The 18,047-nt window shown below is 35.2% G+C and overlaps 1 protein-coding gene across 2 annotated transcripts in view; it reads left to right on the top strand.

The window, feature by feature from the left end:
* LOC124075318 (selection and upkeep of intraepithelial T-cells protein 8) overlaps positions 1-17,615 on the top strand; it is a 40,496-nt gene extending 22,881 nt beyond the window's left edge. For both annotated transcript variants that reach the window (XM_058570775.1, XM_058570774.1), the window contains 2 exons: positions 12,956-13,078; positions 14,321-17,615. In XM_058570775.1, coding sequence (XP_058426758.1) covers positions 12,956-13,078; positions 14,321-14,577 — 380 coding nt within the window. In that variant the 3' untranslated portion in view covers positions 14,578-17,615. The remainder of the gene's footprint in view (positions 1-12,955; positions 13,079-14,320) is intronic.
* Positions 17,616-18,047: the final 432 nt, after the last annotated feature.

The raw sequence follows: 18,047 nt of genomic DNA, 5'->3' as shown, positions 1-18,047 counted from the left end.
TGTTCTATAGTTTTAATTTTTTTATTGCATCTTTGTCTAGTTTTAGTATCAGGGTAATGCTTGCCCTATGGAATGAATTTGGAATAATTATTTCCCTTTCAATTTTTTGATTATTTTGAGAAGAACTGGCATTAGTTTTCATTTAAAAATAGTCTTTGGTAGACCCTGCCGCAGTCTGGCTGGGCACACAATCACGAGCCACCACACAGCTTGTAGATTCAAACAGCAACTCTTTATTCCCGAACTCACACCAGCCGTCTACAATCACATTCTGGGGAAATCCACGTTCTCTGCCCAAATCCACCTCTACTGGGTTTCTGTCTCCCAAAATATACTGTCTGAATCCCGTGAGAACTCAAGGGGAACTCAGGCAGCAGGATACGCCCTATTCCCAGCAGGAATAATCTTAAACCTTAAACCTGGAACCTAAACCGGGAACGCCCTAATCCGCCTTGGTCCTTGAGCAAGGTCACCTACATTCAATGTCACTGCAACATGGGGTACGCTGGCAAGGAAATTGTCATACCTACTTACTTGGCTAATGGCTCCCAGCATCTCCCCCCTTCTGATTAATTAAACAACAAGCAATGTGGCTTAAGGACCGTGCCTGGTAGGTTGTCCAATTCAACATATGGTTCTTACCCGTCATCGGAAAACTGACCTCTAGGCGTCAGCCTCCTGTCTTAGGTTGATACCACTGCAATTGGATCATACCCGTCACTGACTACCGGTCCAGCATAAGCCATTGGCCCCCAAATTTTAGACCATCACTAGCAGAAGGGAGGATACAGAAATGCCACGACACCAAGCCAATTGACGGCTCCTTGGGAAAAATTGCATCACTGGTGACACCATCAGCAAAGATATGTCAGCACTACCACAATTAACATGGGGTGCGCTGGCAAGGAAATAAAAATTGCATCACTAGTGACACCATCAGCAAAGATATGCCAGCATTACTACAATTCGCTGCACCAAACGATAGTTACATAGTCCAGGCAAGTTCTGCAAGCAATTCAAAGCGGAGGAATCTATCAATAAGTCCATTTCCTCCCCAAAATCCGTTTCCTCCCAAAGTAAGTTAACTCCTTGATTGAGCATTACTTGTTGAGTTATATTCATTGATGCATCAGTTTATACAGTTTACTGTGATAGCTATCATAGAAGCTGTAGTCTGGTTGTATCTTTGTCTTCACCGGCACTGGGATGAAGATAGGAATTCTGGCAATGATGCTAAAGAGACATTATCCTGAAAAGAATTATTAAATATAATGAAAAAGAAAGGTGAAAGTAAACAAACAGATCTGTTAACCTACTTTAAAAACAATCCTTAACAGCTTTTTACCTAATTTAAATTAGTAAACAAACAGATCTGTTAACCACCTTTAAAAACAATCCTTAACAGCTGTTTACCTAATTTAAATTAAACCATTTAAATCACGTGAATAAAAAATAATAATAATAATAATAATTCGGATCCATTTTTTCATGAGTGCTCCTCATATAAGAAATATGGACATACGCACATACAGACATACAACACAAAACACAAGAGTGTACACAAACGTACAACACATAAGAAAATAGTAAAGGCCTTGTAGCTTTACCTGGGTGAAATCTCCATTGCAATGTTTAATGCCGCAGTCTGGCTGGGCACAAATGCCGCAGTCTGGCTGGGCACACAATCACGAGCCACCACACAGCTTGTAGATTCAAACAGCAACTCTTTATTCCCGAACTCACACCAGCCGTCTACAATCACGTTCTGGGGAAATCCACGTTCTCTGCCCAAATCCACCTCCACTGGATTTCTGTCTCCCAAAATATACTGTCTGAATCCCGTGAGAACTCAAGGGGAACTCAGGCAGCAGGATATGCCCTATTCCCAGCAGGAATAATCTTAAACCTTAAACCTGGAACCTAAACCGGGAACGCCCTAATCCGCCTTGGTCCTTGAGCAAGGTCACCTACATTCAATGTCACTGCAACATGGGGTACACTGACAAGGAAATTGTCATACCTACTTACTTGGCTAATGGCTCCCAGCAAGACCCATTTTTTATTTGTTCTTTTTAGATATACATGAAAATAGAGTGTATTTTACATATTATATATACTTGGAGTATAACTTACAATTCGTGTGGTTATACATGATGTACAGGTTCACTGGTTGTATATTAATATATAAGCATAGGAAAGTTTTACCTGATTCATTCTACTCTCTTGCTTATTCCCATCCCCATTTCATTATCTTCATGCCCCTTTGGCTAATCCAACTAAATTCTATTCTTTCATCCCACTGCCCTTATTGTGTGTTAGTATCTACATTTCAGAAAGAAAAAAAAAATGGCCTTTGATTATTTTATGACTGGCTGATTTCATTTAGCATGATACTCTCTAGTACCATCCATTAACTGGCAAATGCCATAATTTCACTTCTTCATGGCTGAGTAATCTTTCTTTGTGTGTATATACCACATTTTCTTTATCCATTCATCTGTTGAAGGGCACCTATTCAGTTCCATAGCTTAGCTATTATGAATTGAGCTGCTATAATCATTGATGTGGATTCATTACTATTGTATGCTGATTTTCATTTTAAATCCTTTGGGTATATGTTTAGGAGTGGAATAACTGGGCCAAATGGTGGTTCCATTTCAAGTTTTCTGAGGAATCTCCATTCTGCTTTCCATAGTGATTACACCACTATGCAGGCCAACCAGCAATGTATGAGTGTACCTTTTTCCCACATCTTGCCAACATTTATTTTTACTTGTATTCTTGATAATTGCCATTCTGACTAGAGTGAGATAAAATCTCAGATTAGTTTTAAGCTTCATTTCTCTAATTGCTAGAGATGTTGAACAATTTTTTCATATATTTGTTGACCATTCTTATTTCTCCTTCTGTGAAGTACCTGTTCAAATTCTTTGCTTTTTTATTTATTGGTGTTTTTTTCAGTGCTTTTTGAGTTCTTTAAATATCATGGATATTATGCTGTATCTGAGGTGCTGATGGTAAAGATATTCTCCCATTCTGTAGGCTCTCTCTTCACATTCTTGATTGTTTCCTTTGCTGTGAAGAAACTTTTTAGTTTGATACCATCCCATTTATTGATTCTTAATTGTACTTCTTGCATTTTAGAAGTCTTATTAAGTCAGTTCTATAGCCAACATAATGGAGAGTTGGTTCTACATTTTCTTCTAGTAGGTGTAGAGACTTTGGTCTAATTCCTAGGTCCTTGATTCACTTTGAGTTGAGTTTTGTGCAGGGTAAAGGATAAAGGTTCAATTTCATTTGCTATATATGGACTTCAAGTTTTCCCAGCACCATTTGTTAAAGAAGCTGTCTTTTCTCCAATGTATGTTTATGGCACTTGTCTAGTATGAGATAACTGTATTTATGTGGATTTGTCTCTGGGTCTTCCATTACAGAATGGAATGGACTTCATGTCTGTTTTGGTGCCAATACCATGACATTTTTTTATATAGCTCTGTGTATTATTTAGGGTCTGATATTGTGATGCCTCCTGCTTCACCTTTCTCACTAAGGCTTGTTTTGTCTATTCTGGGCCTCTTGATTTTCCAAATAAATTTAATGATTGCCTTTTCTATTTCAATGAAGGATGTCATTAGAACCTTAATAGGAATTTCATTAAATCTGTATAGCACTTTTGGTAGTATGGTCATTTTGATGATATTAATTCTCCCTATCTAAGAACATGGGAGATCTTTCCATCTTCTAAGATCTTCTTCAATTTATTTCCTTAGTTTATGTAGTCTTTATTGTAGAGGTCTTTCACCTCTTTTGTTAGATTGATTACCAAATATTTTTTGAGGCTATTATGAATGCAATAGTTTTCCTAATTTCTCTTTCAGTTGATTCATCACTGATGTATAGGAATGCAATTTGTTGGTGGGTGTTAATTTTATATCCCACTTCTTTGGTGAATTCATTTATGAGTTCTAGAAGCTTCCTAGTGAAGATTTTTGAGTCTTCTAAATACAGAATCATGTGAAAGAGGCCATCCCTATCTGGTTCCATCTTTTAAAGGGAATGTTTTAAAATTTTTTCCATTTAGAATGATAGTTTTGGGTTTAGTATATACAGCTTTTACAATGTTGAGTTATATTATCAAGATCCCTAGTGTTTTGAACATCATATTTTGTCAATTTTTTTCTGCATCTATTGAGATAATCATAAGATTCTTGTTTTTAAGTCTATTGATGTGATGGATTATGTTTTATTAATTTTTGTATATTGAACCAAACTTGCATCCCTCAGGTGAACCCCACTTGATCATGGTGCACTATATTTTTCATGTGTTCTTATGTGTGATTTGCCAGTATTTTATTAAGAATTTTTGCATCTATGTTCATGAGCAATTTTTATTCCCTACAATTTTTGTTGATCTGACATTTTCTTTCCTTGATTTGTCTTTGTCTGGTTTTGGTGTCAGGGTGATACTAGCTCCATAGAGTTTGGAAGGGTTCCCTCCTTTTGTATTCCATAGAATAATTTGAGGAGTATTGGTGTTAGTTCTTCTTGAAGGTCTGGTAGAACTTGGCTGAGAATCCATCTCATCCTGGGATTTTCTTTGTTGGTAGGATTTTAATGGCGTCTTCGATTTCATTGCATGTTTAATTTTTCTATGTCCTCCAGATTCAATTTGAGTAGGCCATGTGTCTCTAGAAATTTGTCAATATCTTCAAAATTTTCTATTTACTTAGAGCATAAATTTTCAAAATGGGTTCTGATTATTATATGTATTTCTGTAGTGTGCATCTTGATATTTCCTTTTTTATCAGGACTTTTAGTAATTTGAGTTCTCTCTCTCTCTCTCTCTCTCTCTCTCTCTCTCTCTCTCTCTCTCTCCTCTCTCTCTCTCTTAACATGGCTAGGATTTATCAATTTTATTTAGTTTTTCAAGGAACCAACTTTTTGTTTCAACAACTTTTGAATTGTTTTTATGTTTGTTGTTTCAATTTCATTGATTTTTTAAAAGAAATTTAGTTGTAGATGGACACAATAATTTTGTTTTATTTATTTATGTGGTGCTGAAGATCAAACCCAGTGCCCCATGCATGCAAGGCATGTGCTCTATCACAGAGCCACAATTTCATTGATTTTGGCCCTAATTCATTGCTTCCTGTCTGCTACTGCTTTTGGTGTTGATTTGTTTTTCTTTTTCTAGGGTTTTGAGATGTAATTAATGTTAGGTTATTTATTTGTAGACTTTCTATTCATTTAATGAATAAGCTCAATGCAATGAAATTTCCTCTCAAAACTGCCTTTATAGTGTCCTTCACTCACCTCACCTCTAAGCATTTTTTTAAAAAATGTATCCCTGATTTTTTCTGCTATCCATTAGTCATTCAATAGCATATTATCTAGTCTCCAGGTATAAATGTAGCTTCTATTTTTATTTTAACATTGATTTCTAGTTTCATTTTATAATGATATGATAGAATTAAAGGTACCAGCTCTATTCTCTTTTTGTATCTGCTAAGAGTTGCTTTGTGGAATAACATATGGTCTATTTTAGAGAAGGATCTATGTGCTGCTGAGAAGAAAATGTATTTAATCATTGATAGAGGAAATATTCTATATATGTCTGTTAAGTCTAAATTATTTATTGTACTTTTTTTAGTTCTATAGCTTCTTTATAATTTTTTTGCTTGGAGTATCTTCAGTGGTGAGAGAGGCATTTTAACCTCACTCAGTATTATTATTATTTGATTCCTGAAACTGAGAAGGGTTTGTTTGATGAATGTAGATGTTCCATTGTTTGGGGCATGAATGTTTATGATTGTTATGTCTTGTTGATGTGTAAGTCCCTTAGGCAGTATGAAATATCTTTCTTTGTTCCTTCTGATTAACTTTGGCTTGAAGTCTATTTTATCTGATATGAGGATAGAAACTCCTGCTTATTTATGAGACCCATTTAAATGATATGTTTTTCCTCATGCTTTAACCTTCACTCTGTGGATGCCTTTGCTTATAAGCTGAGTCTCTTAAAGACAGGATATTTTGAGGTCTTGTTTTTTAATCCAATCTGAAAGTCTATGTCTTTTGACTAATGAATGTATGCTTTACCTTCAGTGTTATTATTGAGAAGTGATTTTTATTCCCTATAATTTTTATTTATTTTTTGTTTGTAATTTGAGCTAGTTTCTCTTTTGATTGACTATTCTTCTAGTGTAGTTACTCCCTTTGCTGGTTTTTCACTTTTATTTTTCATTTTTTCATGAAATATTTTATTGAGTATGTTTTGTAGTGCAAGTTTTTAGTTGTGAATTGTTTAAAGCTTTTTTTTATCATGAAAGGTTTTTTATTTCATCATGAGTTCTGAAGCTTAATTTTTTGCTGAATATAGTATTATTGGCTAGCATCCATTTTCCTTTAGAGCTTGGTATATAATATTCCAAGACCTCTTAGCTTTGAGGGTCTGAGTTGAGAAATCTGAGATCAAGATTGATTTCCCTCTTAATGTAACCTGTCAGTTTCCTCTGGCAGCCTTTAAAATTCTATCATTGATTATGTTAAGCATTTTCATAATAATGTGCTTTGGTGTGGGTCTACTGTAATTTTGTACATTTGGGGTCCTATAAGCCTTCTGCATTTGATTTCTCATTTCATTCTTTATGTATGAATTTTTTGTATATCATTTCATTGATGAGATTGTGCATTCCTTTGGTTTGTATCTCAGAGCCTTCATCTGTCCCAGTAAATCTTAAGTTTACTCTTTTCATGCTATTTTGTGTTTCTTGGAAGAACTGTTTCTGTTGGAGTTCAAAAGATTCTCAGCTTCCCTTCTCAGCAGTACTAGGTGGGGTCATCTGGAGTGGATGCTTTTTCTACCCTCAGGGTGTGGTTGTTGTGGTTAGAAAGGTAATGCTGTAGGCAGATGCTCTGAAGAAAGGGTTTAGGCTTATCTAGGCTCCAGCTTATTCACTGAATATAAGTTGGTCTGAAAATTTTAAATTAGCACACCTCCAGGGCCCAGTGATTCCCAGTTCATTTTGGAAAACTACACCCCAGTGATCTCCCTTGGTTCCACTTGTGTGGTGAAGGAGCTAATTCTTAATCCACTATGTCACCTGTAGGCCCCATGTTTCCTGGTTTTGGGATAATTCTCCAAACTCAATCTCTCCTGCCAAAGCTCTTTTGAATTCCTGGCCAGGCATGTCTCTCTCAGGTGATCCAGAAAGCAGCAGAATTGGAGGAGGAGGAGGAGGAGAGCCATGTAGGTTTCCATGACTTATAGTCACCTGTGTAAACCTTTCTTCATGTTTGATTTTATCCTTTTATATTGCTTGTAGTCTCCATTTCACTCACTTATGCTCTCATATTTGTTATTTCTTTGCTTCTAATTTTATGTTTGGGTAGGTTTATTTTAGGTTCTTGAATTTCATTATTAGATGATTTTATCCTGGTCACTGAGGCACACTCTATGTTGTATATTGTGGGTTTGCCAGGCCTATATTTTGGGCTTTAAAAGTCCAGAATTAAATTCCAGTAAACTCCCTCCACTTTTTGTTGTTGTTGTTCACACACCTTGCTGAGAAGTTACCCATCTGCTTTCTTTGTTTCAAACCATTGAGCACCCAAGAAAACCACCTTCTCTATTCCACCATATATTTTAAAATTTTGATAAAATTCAGCAGTCAAGCCATCTCTTCTTGGCCTTTCCTTTGTTGAGAGACATTTTATTACTGATTTAATCTCATTGTCCCTTATTGGTCTTTTCAGATTTTTCTATATTCTCCATGGCTAAATTTTGGTATATAATATGTGTCTAGGAATTTCTCCATTTCTTCTAGATTTTCCTGTTTTTTTGTTTTGTTTTGTTTTTTGGCATATATGTCTTTATTATAGTCTTTAATGATCCAATATATTTCTATAATGTCAATAGTAGTCTCTTTTTCACCTCTTATTCTCTATTTGTATATTCTTTCTTTATTTCTTAGTTTAATCTAATTAATGTTATCTCTATTTTGCTTGTCTTTTAAAAAAACAACTTTTCATATAACTAATCTTTTATATTGCTAGTAGTCTCCATTTCCCTCACTTATGCTCTCATATTTGTTATTTCTTTCCTTCTAATTTTATGTTTGGGTAGGTTTATTTTAGGTGCTTGAATTTCATTATTAGATTGTTGATTTGAAATCTTTTTTATGTGGATCTTTATTATTATAAACTTTCCTTAGTACTGCTTTTGCTGTATTTTATATGTCTTAGTATGGCATTTCTACTTTTATTTGTTTCAAGCTTTTAAATTTTCCTTTGACTTCTTCAGTGACCTACTTTTCACTCAATAGCATGTCAGATAGTTTCCTTGTATCACTACAATTTTTAAAATTTCTTTATTGATAATTTCTAATTTTATTCCATTGTGATCATAACAGATATATGATATGATCTCAGTTTTTTAGTTTTTTGAAACTCCTTTTATGACCTAGTATATGGTTTTTCCTAGAGGATGACCCATTGACTGATGAGAATAATTTGTATTTTATATTTGTTGGATTGTGTATAACTCTTGACTTTATTGGATCTATAATATAGCTTATCTCTGATGTTTTTATATTGATATTTTCTTAGATGACTTGTCCCTTGATGAAATGGTGTGTTGAAATCCCCATATATTATTGTGTTCAAGCCTATCTCTCCTTTTAGATATACTAGTATTAACCCTATCATTAAGTGCAAATATTCTTTTTAAAAAATATTTATTTTTTAGTTTTATCTGAATACAATATCTTTGTTTCTATGTGGTGCTGAGAATTGAACCCAGTGCCTCATGCATGCTAGGCAAGCGTGCTACCACTTGAGCCACATCCCCAGCCCCAGCAAATATTCTTTTCAATTGTTATAACTTCTTGTTGAATTTATCCCTTAATTATTATATAATAAATTTCTTTGTCTCTTTTACTTTTGTCTTAAAAAACTATTTTGTAAGCACAGATACTTTTGCTTGATTGAGGTTTCCATTTACATGGAATGTCTTTTTTCAGTCCCTTCACTTTCAGTCTATGTGCATATTTACTGGTGAAATGAGTTTCTTATAGGCAGCATATCATTAGGTCTTGTATTTTTATTCATTCAACAAATCTGTATCTTTTTTTGGGAAGGGGGCGGTTACCTGGGATTGAACTTAGGGGCACTTGACTAATGAGTCACATTCCCAGCCCTATTTTGTATTTTATTAAAGACAGGTTCTCACTGAGTTGCTTATCACCTTGTTTTTGCTAAGGCTAACTTTAAACTCACAATCCTCCTGCCTCAGCCTCCTGAGCCACTGAAATTATGGGAATGTACTGCCATGCCCAACTCAGACTATATCTTTTAATTGGAGAATTTATGTTTATATTCAAAATTACTAGCAATATGTAAAGACTCACTCTCATAATTTTGTTAATTTTCTTCTACTTTGTGAATGTCCTATGTTCCTCTCTTTCTCTTATGTTAGTCATCTTGGTAGTTTGGTGGTTTTGTGTATTGATGAAGTTTGATTCTTTTCTGTTTCTCTTTTGTGGATGTGCTATTCTGGTGGGCATTATACTTTCATGAATTTTCATGATAGTTGTCCTTCTTTCATTCTAGATGTATAATTCCTTTTGTGGTAGAATATGATGGGAAATTTTAGCATTTTAAGAGCTGACAGGCAGTGGTTTTGCACATTGACACATAGCAGCTCTGTTTACTGCCATTTAACCATAGAGGCTGCAGCAGTTAACAGGTATCTGTAAAACATAACTATAGTAGCAGAAGCAAAAGACAAAGTTGTAGGGACAGAACAAACCCACTTTAGGCTCAGTGCAATAAAAGTTCCTAAGCTGTTAAGAGTACCTAGATTGTTAACAAGCTTATACCCATATAAGGAATATAGAATACACCCTCCCATACAATTGCACCAACACTCTTGCCTTGATGTACCCCAAACTTATTTATGTATAAAAGTAAAAGCCATGCTGTGCTCAGGGCTCAGACTTTGGGAATTATCCCTTGGGTCTGTGGCACCCTCATTTCTTGCTACACTTTAAGCATCTTTTGTAAGTCCAGTCTGGTTGTGATGAATTCTCTGTTTTTATAATCTTGATAACATTTATTATATATAAAGGCTAACTTTGGTAGATATAGTATTCTTGGTTGTCAGTTTTTATTTTCTTTCAGGTCTTAGAATATATCTTCCTCTTCCCTTCTGGCCTATAAATTGATGAGATATGAGCAGTTAGTCTAGTGAGTGTTCCCTTAAAAGTAATAAGCATTGATTTTTCTCTTGCTGTTTGTAGATTCTCTCTTTATCTTTTGTATTTTTAACAGGTTTGATATAATATGCTATAGTTAGCATTTTTCTGATCAAATTTATTCTGTGCCCTTTGAATCATTTATACCTGGACATCTATATTTTTCTAAGATCTTGTGAGTTTTGGGCTGTTATTTTATAAATATGTTTAGAATACTTTTCTTCCAGCCTTTTGGATTCACAAAATTAGATTTTTATTTTTCATTTAATAATGTCCTAAGGTCTCAGAGGCTTACTCAATCCTTTTTTTCTTCCTTTTTCTTTTTGGTTTATTTTCTTTACCTTTTGCTTTTTTATGGGGACCCACTATCTGTGATATTTCAAAATACTTTCAAGTTCAGAAATTCTTTCTTCAACTTAATATAAGTTGCTGTTGAAGTTATTGACTCTATATTTTGACTTGTTGACTTCTGCAGCTCTAAGGTTTCTGTTTGGTTCTTTTTCGTGATCTTTACATATTTGATGAATTTCTCACTCATATCACAATTTATTTTCCTAACTTAATTTTAAAGTACTTCTATATACTCTTACATCTCATTAAGTTTCCTGAGAAACATTTTGTTTAATTTCCCCAGGCATTTCATCAATAACCTTTCTTAGGCCCTATTGCTAGAGTGTGTTCCTTTGAAATAATCATTTTATGTTACTTTTTCAAATGTCCTGTGTCCCTACATTGATCTATGTGGTGGGTCAGTTGTTTCTACCAATTTTATAAGGCGACTATTGTAATAGGCTTTCTCCTGAAGATGTGTCTTTGGGTGTCGTTTTGGTAGATTCTGTTGACTTTGGCTCCAGGTTAACATGGAAGTACAGTCTCTCTAAAGGTTCTTCAGTTATAACCAATGGCTTTGGGTGTGGTAGAAGCAGCAATGTGGTCAGAAGGAAAAGGTGTTAGGCACTTCAGCAGCCCAGGAGGGTGAAGTGCATAAAGAACCCTACAAAAAGTAGGGTTGAGACAACTTCTGTATGGCCAGTTCAGTGATTGGAGTGGTGGCACCAGGGACATGAAAGATAATGGATATTTCTGGTACCACTGGATCAATCTCCATTGTCAACAGAGACCTCTGGCTCTGAGCAAAAAAGTACCAAGGTATAGTTTTTGGGGATATAGCTCTAGAAAATGCAGGGGTTTGTGCCACTAATAGCTGGGGCTGCTGCTAGTTGTAGGGTGAAGCTTCAGCTATGAAGTATGTTGAATTCATTCTCTGGCCCTGTAGAGGTTAGCCTGATGTCAATGAAGACCAGTGAGAGGCACATCTTCCAGCTCCCAGTGGCATATGCTGCTGAGGATGGAAGCAATGGCAGTGGGAATAAGCAGTAAAGAAGTCTTACCTCCAGTCTTACTAGTTGTACACACTTGTGAAGCAAGGCAAGCTCATCCCCATCCTCAGAAATACCATGTCCCAAAGTCAGTCAGAGACAGTGTGTATATGTTCATGCACATGTATGTATGTGTGTAAGGGATATTTCCTGTCCCAGAGCATGAGCACTTTGGTTCTTCAGATATTGGGGCTAACACCCTGTGCCATGCAGAACACTGCAGGACTTCATACTGGGATCATAGCTGCATGGATGGATCTGGTTGGGTTTATAACATTCATAGAGTACCTTTTGTACTCCATGGTGGAATGCTTATAGGACTTCCGGAATGGAAATAACTGGGACTTCTGACCCCTAGTACAATAACATTTTTTACAGTCACTCAGAAGCCTGAGCTCTGGGTGTTAAGGAGAGGAAACATAAGTTTCTTTTCTGAAGAAAAGCTACATGGAGAACCCATACTGCTCTTCTAACTAGGCTCTGACCATTAATGATTAGAAAGCTCCTTTGTTACAAGGATTATCAGTGTCCATGACAGGGTCCAGTGACACCTTCTCATCTATATCCCTCACAGAAAGGAGTCCCCTTTATGAGGGAACCAGGTTAGCAGTGTCCACAATGTTCTGCTCCACCCTCTATGCTACCATCCCATGTCTCCTTGTCTTAAAGGAATACTGTCCTTCTCTTGCTGTTTCAATACTCTCTCTCAGTCACCCATCTGATAAAGCAAGTATTAATTATGTTCTTCTCTGTAAAGGAGTCAGCGCTGGTCTTCTGTATTTGGTCATATTGTAATCTCTCTTAATATTAATTTTTTAAAATGCTGGTTATCTTGTGGCCACAAGTTGGCTTCTGAACTCCATTAATTATATGTACATTCAGTTTTTGTGTTTGAGGCTCCAGAATTTTCTTTCATTTATACTTATTTTTTTTTAGCATTTGAATGCCAAATGTTGCTTTCAATGCTAAGGTTTCAGAGATGACTCAGCACGCTTCTTCCTCATATAATATTATCTACATCTCTATATCTTGCACAGAAATAATTGGCAAAAAAGTGTGATAGTACATGCTGTAGTTTGCTTATGCTTAATGTGTAATATGTGTCCTCTGACTTTTATTTTTGAAAGTTTGTTTTTATTTCTTTGTGAAGTCTTTATGTTGAACCTAATTAGAAATATTTGTGCTTCATGTACCTGGATGTTCATATATTTCCATAGATCTGGGGAGTTTTTACCTATCATTTAAGTATTTCATTTATTATTTTCTTTATTGTTCTTGTAGTATGTTGTCTCACAAATTTCCTAATTTTTTTTTTATTTTCCTCAGTCTCTATTTCAGATCCTTTATTTTCCTTGTACAATAGCCAGATAAAAACTATATCAATTATGATATGTGTTGTGATGTTATATTCCACTTTATTAATCACTGGTGTAATAAAGTACCTAGAAGGTAAGTGAACATAAAGAATCATGACTCTGAAACTTTCTTCTTGTACAGATTTGTTTTACATTCCCTTATAAGGTTCTACTTTATGACTTGTGGTGCCAAACTTCACCCTGCTTCCCAAGAGAAAAAAAGGTTAAATCCTCAATTGTGTTTAAGTTATGTATTAGTGTTCTATGGATAAGCTGTAGTCTGCCCCTCTCTGAGTTAGCTTATGTCTATTTCAAGTGTGTAATAAGAGTGACTCTGGCTGCTTCTGCCCTGTCCTTCAGTTAACAATATACAGAGCCACAATTGTGCTCGTCAGGCTTTTTATTCTCTTCCTGCAATATGGGTCAGTGTTTCTATTGATGCCTCTGTCTCTGGCACCCTCCCCAAAAGAATGCAATTTAGTTCTCTGCAAGCACATTTTGTTACACTGTTTCCTAGATAGATCAATTTATCTTGCTTTTACATTATTTCATTCACTGAAAATTTTTAAGATTTAAATCTACTTGAAAATTTTTTGACTCCTTTACTCTGCCTTCTTGAAAGAAGTTAATCATTTTACAATTTTGTTCAGCCATAGAGTCATAGGTGATTGGTATCAATTTGGAGACAATTCCCATTTTATCCCCCAAATATTGTTTCTGATATGAATGAGAACTAACATGTCATCAAATATAAGATTGCCCCAACACTTCTTGTAATAAAACTGCAGTTCATAATATCATGAATAGTTTCCATTGTTTTTCTGATAAATTTTCCTTAATGCCATAGTATTAAATCAAAATTGACAATATTATGTGTATTACTGTTAGAAGGAAAAAAGTTCATTGAAGTATAAAAGTAAAAGTGTTTTGAGTTCATAGTTTTACCCATTATAAATAATATCTCATAAGTAAAAGCAAAAAATAGTCAAGTAATGAAAAAAATGAAGTGACTCTTGTGTCTCTGAAACCAAGAAAAAATTTTCCCAAGTGGAAATAAGAGTATTAAAAATGTTAATAATATACAAGAAATAAATAATTCAATTAGAACTCAATCATTAATTTTAAATAAAGGTTATAGTATAGTTTCGAGTCAACGCTACTTAAAGAAAATAGTTTGAAAATACAGTTATCCTTCTGTATCTGCAAATTTCATATCTACGGATTCAACCAACTGCAGACCAAAACATATTTTTTAAATTGTGCCTGTATTGGATATATAGAGACATTTTTTCTTGTTATTTGCCCCTAAATAATGTCCTATAACAACAATTTACAGCTGCTGCCAATGCTGCTGCTGCTGCTGCTGCTGCTGCCGCTGAGGAAGATGCCGCTGCTGCAGACTCCACTGCAGCAGAAGCCTCTGTGGCAGAAGACGCTGCCACAGAAGATGCTGCCACAGAGGACACTGCCACAGGGTCCCCAGAGATCTTTTCTCTGAGCACCGCTTCCTTTACCTCTGATGCGAATTCCAACACAACCGCTGTGGTTGCTGCCCCTGAACTGGAAGTCTCATGTCAATCTACCACAGCCTGAACTGCTACCGCCATTGCTGCTGCCTCTGATTCCACTGCTGCCAGCTTGAGATTGCCTGGAGGTCTTCTTTCTGGATGCTGCTGCCACAGAAGAAACTGCTGCCTGGGATGCAACTGAAGCTGACATTGCTGCTGACTTCCTATGGAGATCACCCGTGACACTGAGCCCCCCCCCACACACACACACACCCCACAGCTGCAGTTGCAGCTGCCTTTGCAGCCACCACTATCCCTGATGAACATAGATGCAAAAATTATCAATAAAATTCTGGCAAATTGCATACAAAAACATAGTAAAAAGATACTGAACTATAATCAAGTGGGATTCATTCCAGGGATGCAGGGTTGGTTCAACATATGGAAATCAATAAACATAACTCATCATATTAAAACAAGAATCATATGATCCTCTCAATAGACGCAGAAAAAGCATTTGACAAAATACAGCACACCATCATGTACAAAACACTAGAACAGCTAGGAATTGTAGGAACATACTTCAACATTGTAAAATCTATATATGCTAAACCCAAGGCCAGCATCATTCTAAATGGAGAAAAATTGAAAACATTTCCTCTAAAAACTGGAACAAGAAAAGGATGTCCTCTTTCACCACTTCTATTCAACATTATCCTTGAAACCCTAGCCAGAGCAATTAGACAAAATAAATAAACCAAAGGGATACAAATAAGTAAAGAAGAACTCAAACTATCACTGTTTGCTAATGAAATGATGCTGTATCTAGAAGATCTAAAAAATTCCACCAGAAAACTTCTAGAACTAATAAATGAATTCAGCAAAGCAGCAAGATATAAAAATCAACACCCATAAATCAAACGTATTTCTATACATCAGCAATGAATCCACTGAAAGAGAAATTAGGAACACTATTCCATTCACAATAGCCTCAAAAAAATTACCTGGGAATCAATCTAACAAAAAATGTGAAAGACCTCTACAATGCAAACTACAGAACACTAAAGAAAACTGAAGAAATCCTCAGAAGATGAAAAGACTTCCAATGCTCCTGGATAGGCAGAATTAATATTGTAAAAATGGCCATACTACCAAAAGCATTATAACAGATTTAGTGCAATTCCTATTAAAATCCCATTGACATTCTCCATAGAAATAGAAAAAGCAATCATGAAATTTATTGGAAAAATAAAAGACAGAGAATAGCTAAAGAATTCCTGAGCAAGAAAAGTGAAGCAGGAGGCATCACAATACCAGAATTTATACTATACTACAGAGCTATAGTAACAAAAATGGCATGTTATTGGCACTAAAATAGACTTGAAGACCAATGATACAGAATAGAGGACACAGAGACAAACCCACATAAATATGGTTATCTCATACTAGACATGAGATACCAAAAACATTCACTGGAAAAAAGATAGCTTATTCAACAAATGGTGCTGGAAAACTGGAAATCCATATGTTGCAAAATGAAATTAAACCTCTATCTCTCACCCTGCACAAAAATCATTCAAAGTAGATCAAAGACTTAGGTACTACAACAGAGACCCTGAACCTAATAGAAGAAAAAATAGGCCTAAATCTTCACATGTCGGCCTAGGATCTGACTTCCTTAACAAGACTCCTAAAGCACAAGAAGTAAAATCAAGAATCAATAAATGGGGTGGATTCAAATTAAAAAGCTTCTTCTCAATTAATAATGTGAGGAGAGAACCTACAGATTTGGAGAAAATTTTTATCACATGCACCTCTGATAAAGCATTAATCTCTAGGATATATAAAGAACTCAAAAAAAAAAAGCAAATAATCCAATCTATAAATGGGCTAAGGAAGTGAACAGACACTTTACAGAAGAATAAATACAATTGATCAACAAATATATGAAAAAGTGTTCAACATCTCTAGCATTTAGAGAAATGCAAATCAAAACTACTTTTAAGATTTCATCTCACTCCTGTCAGAATGGCAGTCATTAAGAATACAAACAACAATAAGCATTGGTGAAGATGTGGTGAAAAAGGCACACTCATGCATTCCTGGTGGGACTGCAAATTGGTGCAACCATTACAGAAAGCAGTATGGAGATTCCTCAGAAAACTGGAAATGGAACCACCATTTGACCCAGCTATTCCACTCTGGTTTATATCCAAAAGACTTAAAATCAGCACACTATAGTGACACAACCACATCAATATTTATAGCAGATCAATTCACAATAGCTAGACTATGGAATCAACCTAGGTGTCCCTCAATGGATTAATGGATAAAGAAAATATGGTATATATACCTAATGGAATATTACTCAGCTTTAAAAAAGAGTAAAATTATGGCATTTGGCAGTATATGGTTGAGGTTGGAAAATATCATGCAAAGTGAAATAAGGCAATCCCACAAAACCAAAGGCCAAATGTTTTCCCTAAAACATGGATGGTAATTCACAATAAGGCAGGATGGCACTAGGGGAGAATATCATTACCTTACATTAGGTAGAGGGAAGTGATGGTAGGGGAGGGGAGGGGATGTAGGGATAGGAAAAATAGTAGAATGAAACAGACATTATTACTGTATGTATATATGTGACTACATGATGAATATGATTCTGCAACATGTACACTCAGAAAAATGAGAAATTATATCCCACCTATGTATGATATATCAAAGTGCATAAATGCATTCTACTGTCATGTATAACTAATTAAAATGAATTTTAAAATTTTTTAAAACTATTTACTTAGATTTTTATTGTATTATGTATTAGAAATGATCTGGAGATTTTTTAAAGAATGTGGAGAATCTTGGTAAATTATATGCAAATGCTATATGATTTTAAATAAATAACTTAAGATTCAGCAGATTTTGGCATTCCTGGAGCAGGTTAGAATACGGAACCACCTAATCATGTATACCAAGGGATCACTGTATAGTCATAACCTCATCATTTAGTATTGCTGGCTGTTAATATCACACAATGAGAGATACCCAGAGATTATTGTTTCATATATGTAAGAAAAACTGTTAGGCGTTCTTGTTAAAAAATAAAATAAAATAAAAATAATTTTTAAAAAAGAAAACCCAAATGTGATTAAACCTCTATTGAAAATTCTAATTTATAGGACACCCCATGAATTATGACAGAGAAGCATAAACAACACAGATACATAGAAAATAACCCAGCAAATGCCTTGAATTCTTCAATAAATCTTATGCAGAAACATGAAAAAGATAATGAAATGGAACATGAAGAAAAGCTAATAGTTAAAGGGAGATGGAAAAATCAATGAATGCTATAGTTCAGGTCTTAAGTTCCCCCTAAAAATTCTTCTTGTGGTAAAGCCTGGTGCTATTGGGAGATGGTGGAACCTTTATAAGATGGAGCCTAGTGGGAGGTCTTGGGGTCATTGTGTATTCAAGGGACACCAGCCCCTTCTTTCTCTATTTTCCTTTCTGCCCATAAGATGAGCAGTTTTGCTCACTGATATCATAATGTGC

The sequence above is a fragment of the Marmota monax genome, unplaced genomic scaffold (assembly GCF_021218885.2).
Source record: "Marmota monax isolate L192 unplaced genomic scaffold, Marmota_monax_Labrador192_F-V1.1 WCK01_AAM20220418_F8-fsc00008, whole genome shotgun sequence".
Classification (NCBI taxonomy): Eukaryota; Metazoa; Chordata; class Mammalia; order Rodentia; family Sciuridae; genus Marmota; species Marmota monax.
The sequence above is the reverse complement of the archived record's forward strand: the minus strand, read 5'-3'. Positions and strand labels throughout refer to the sequence as shown.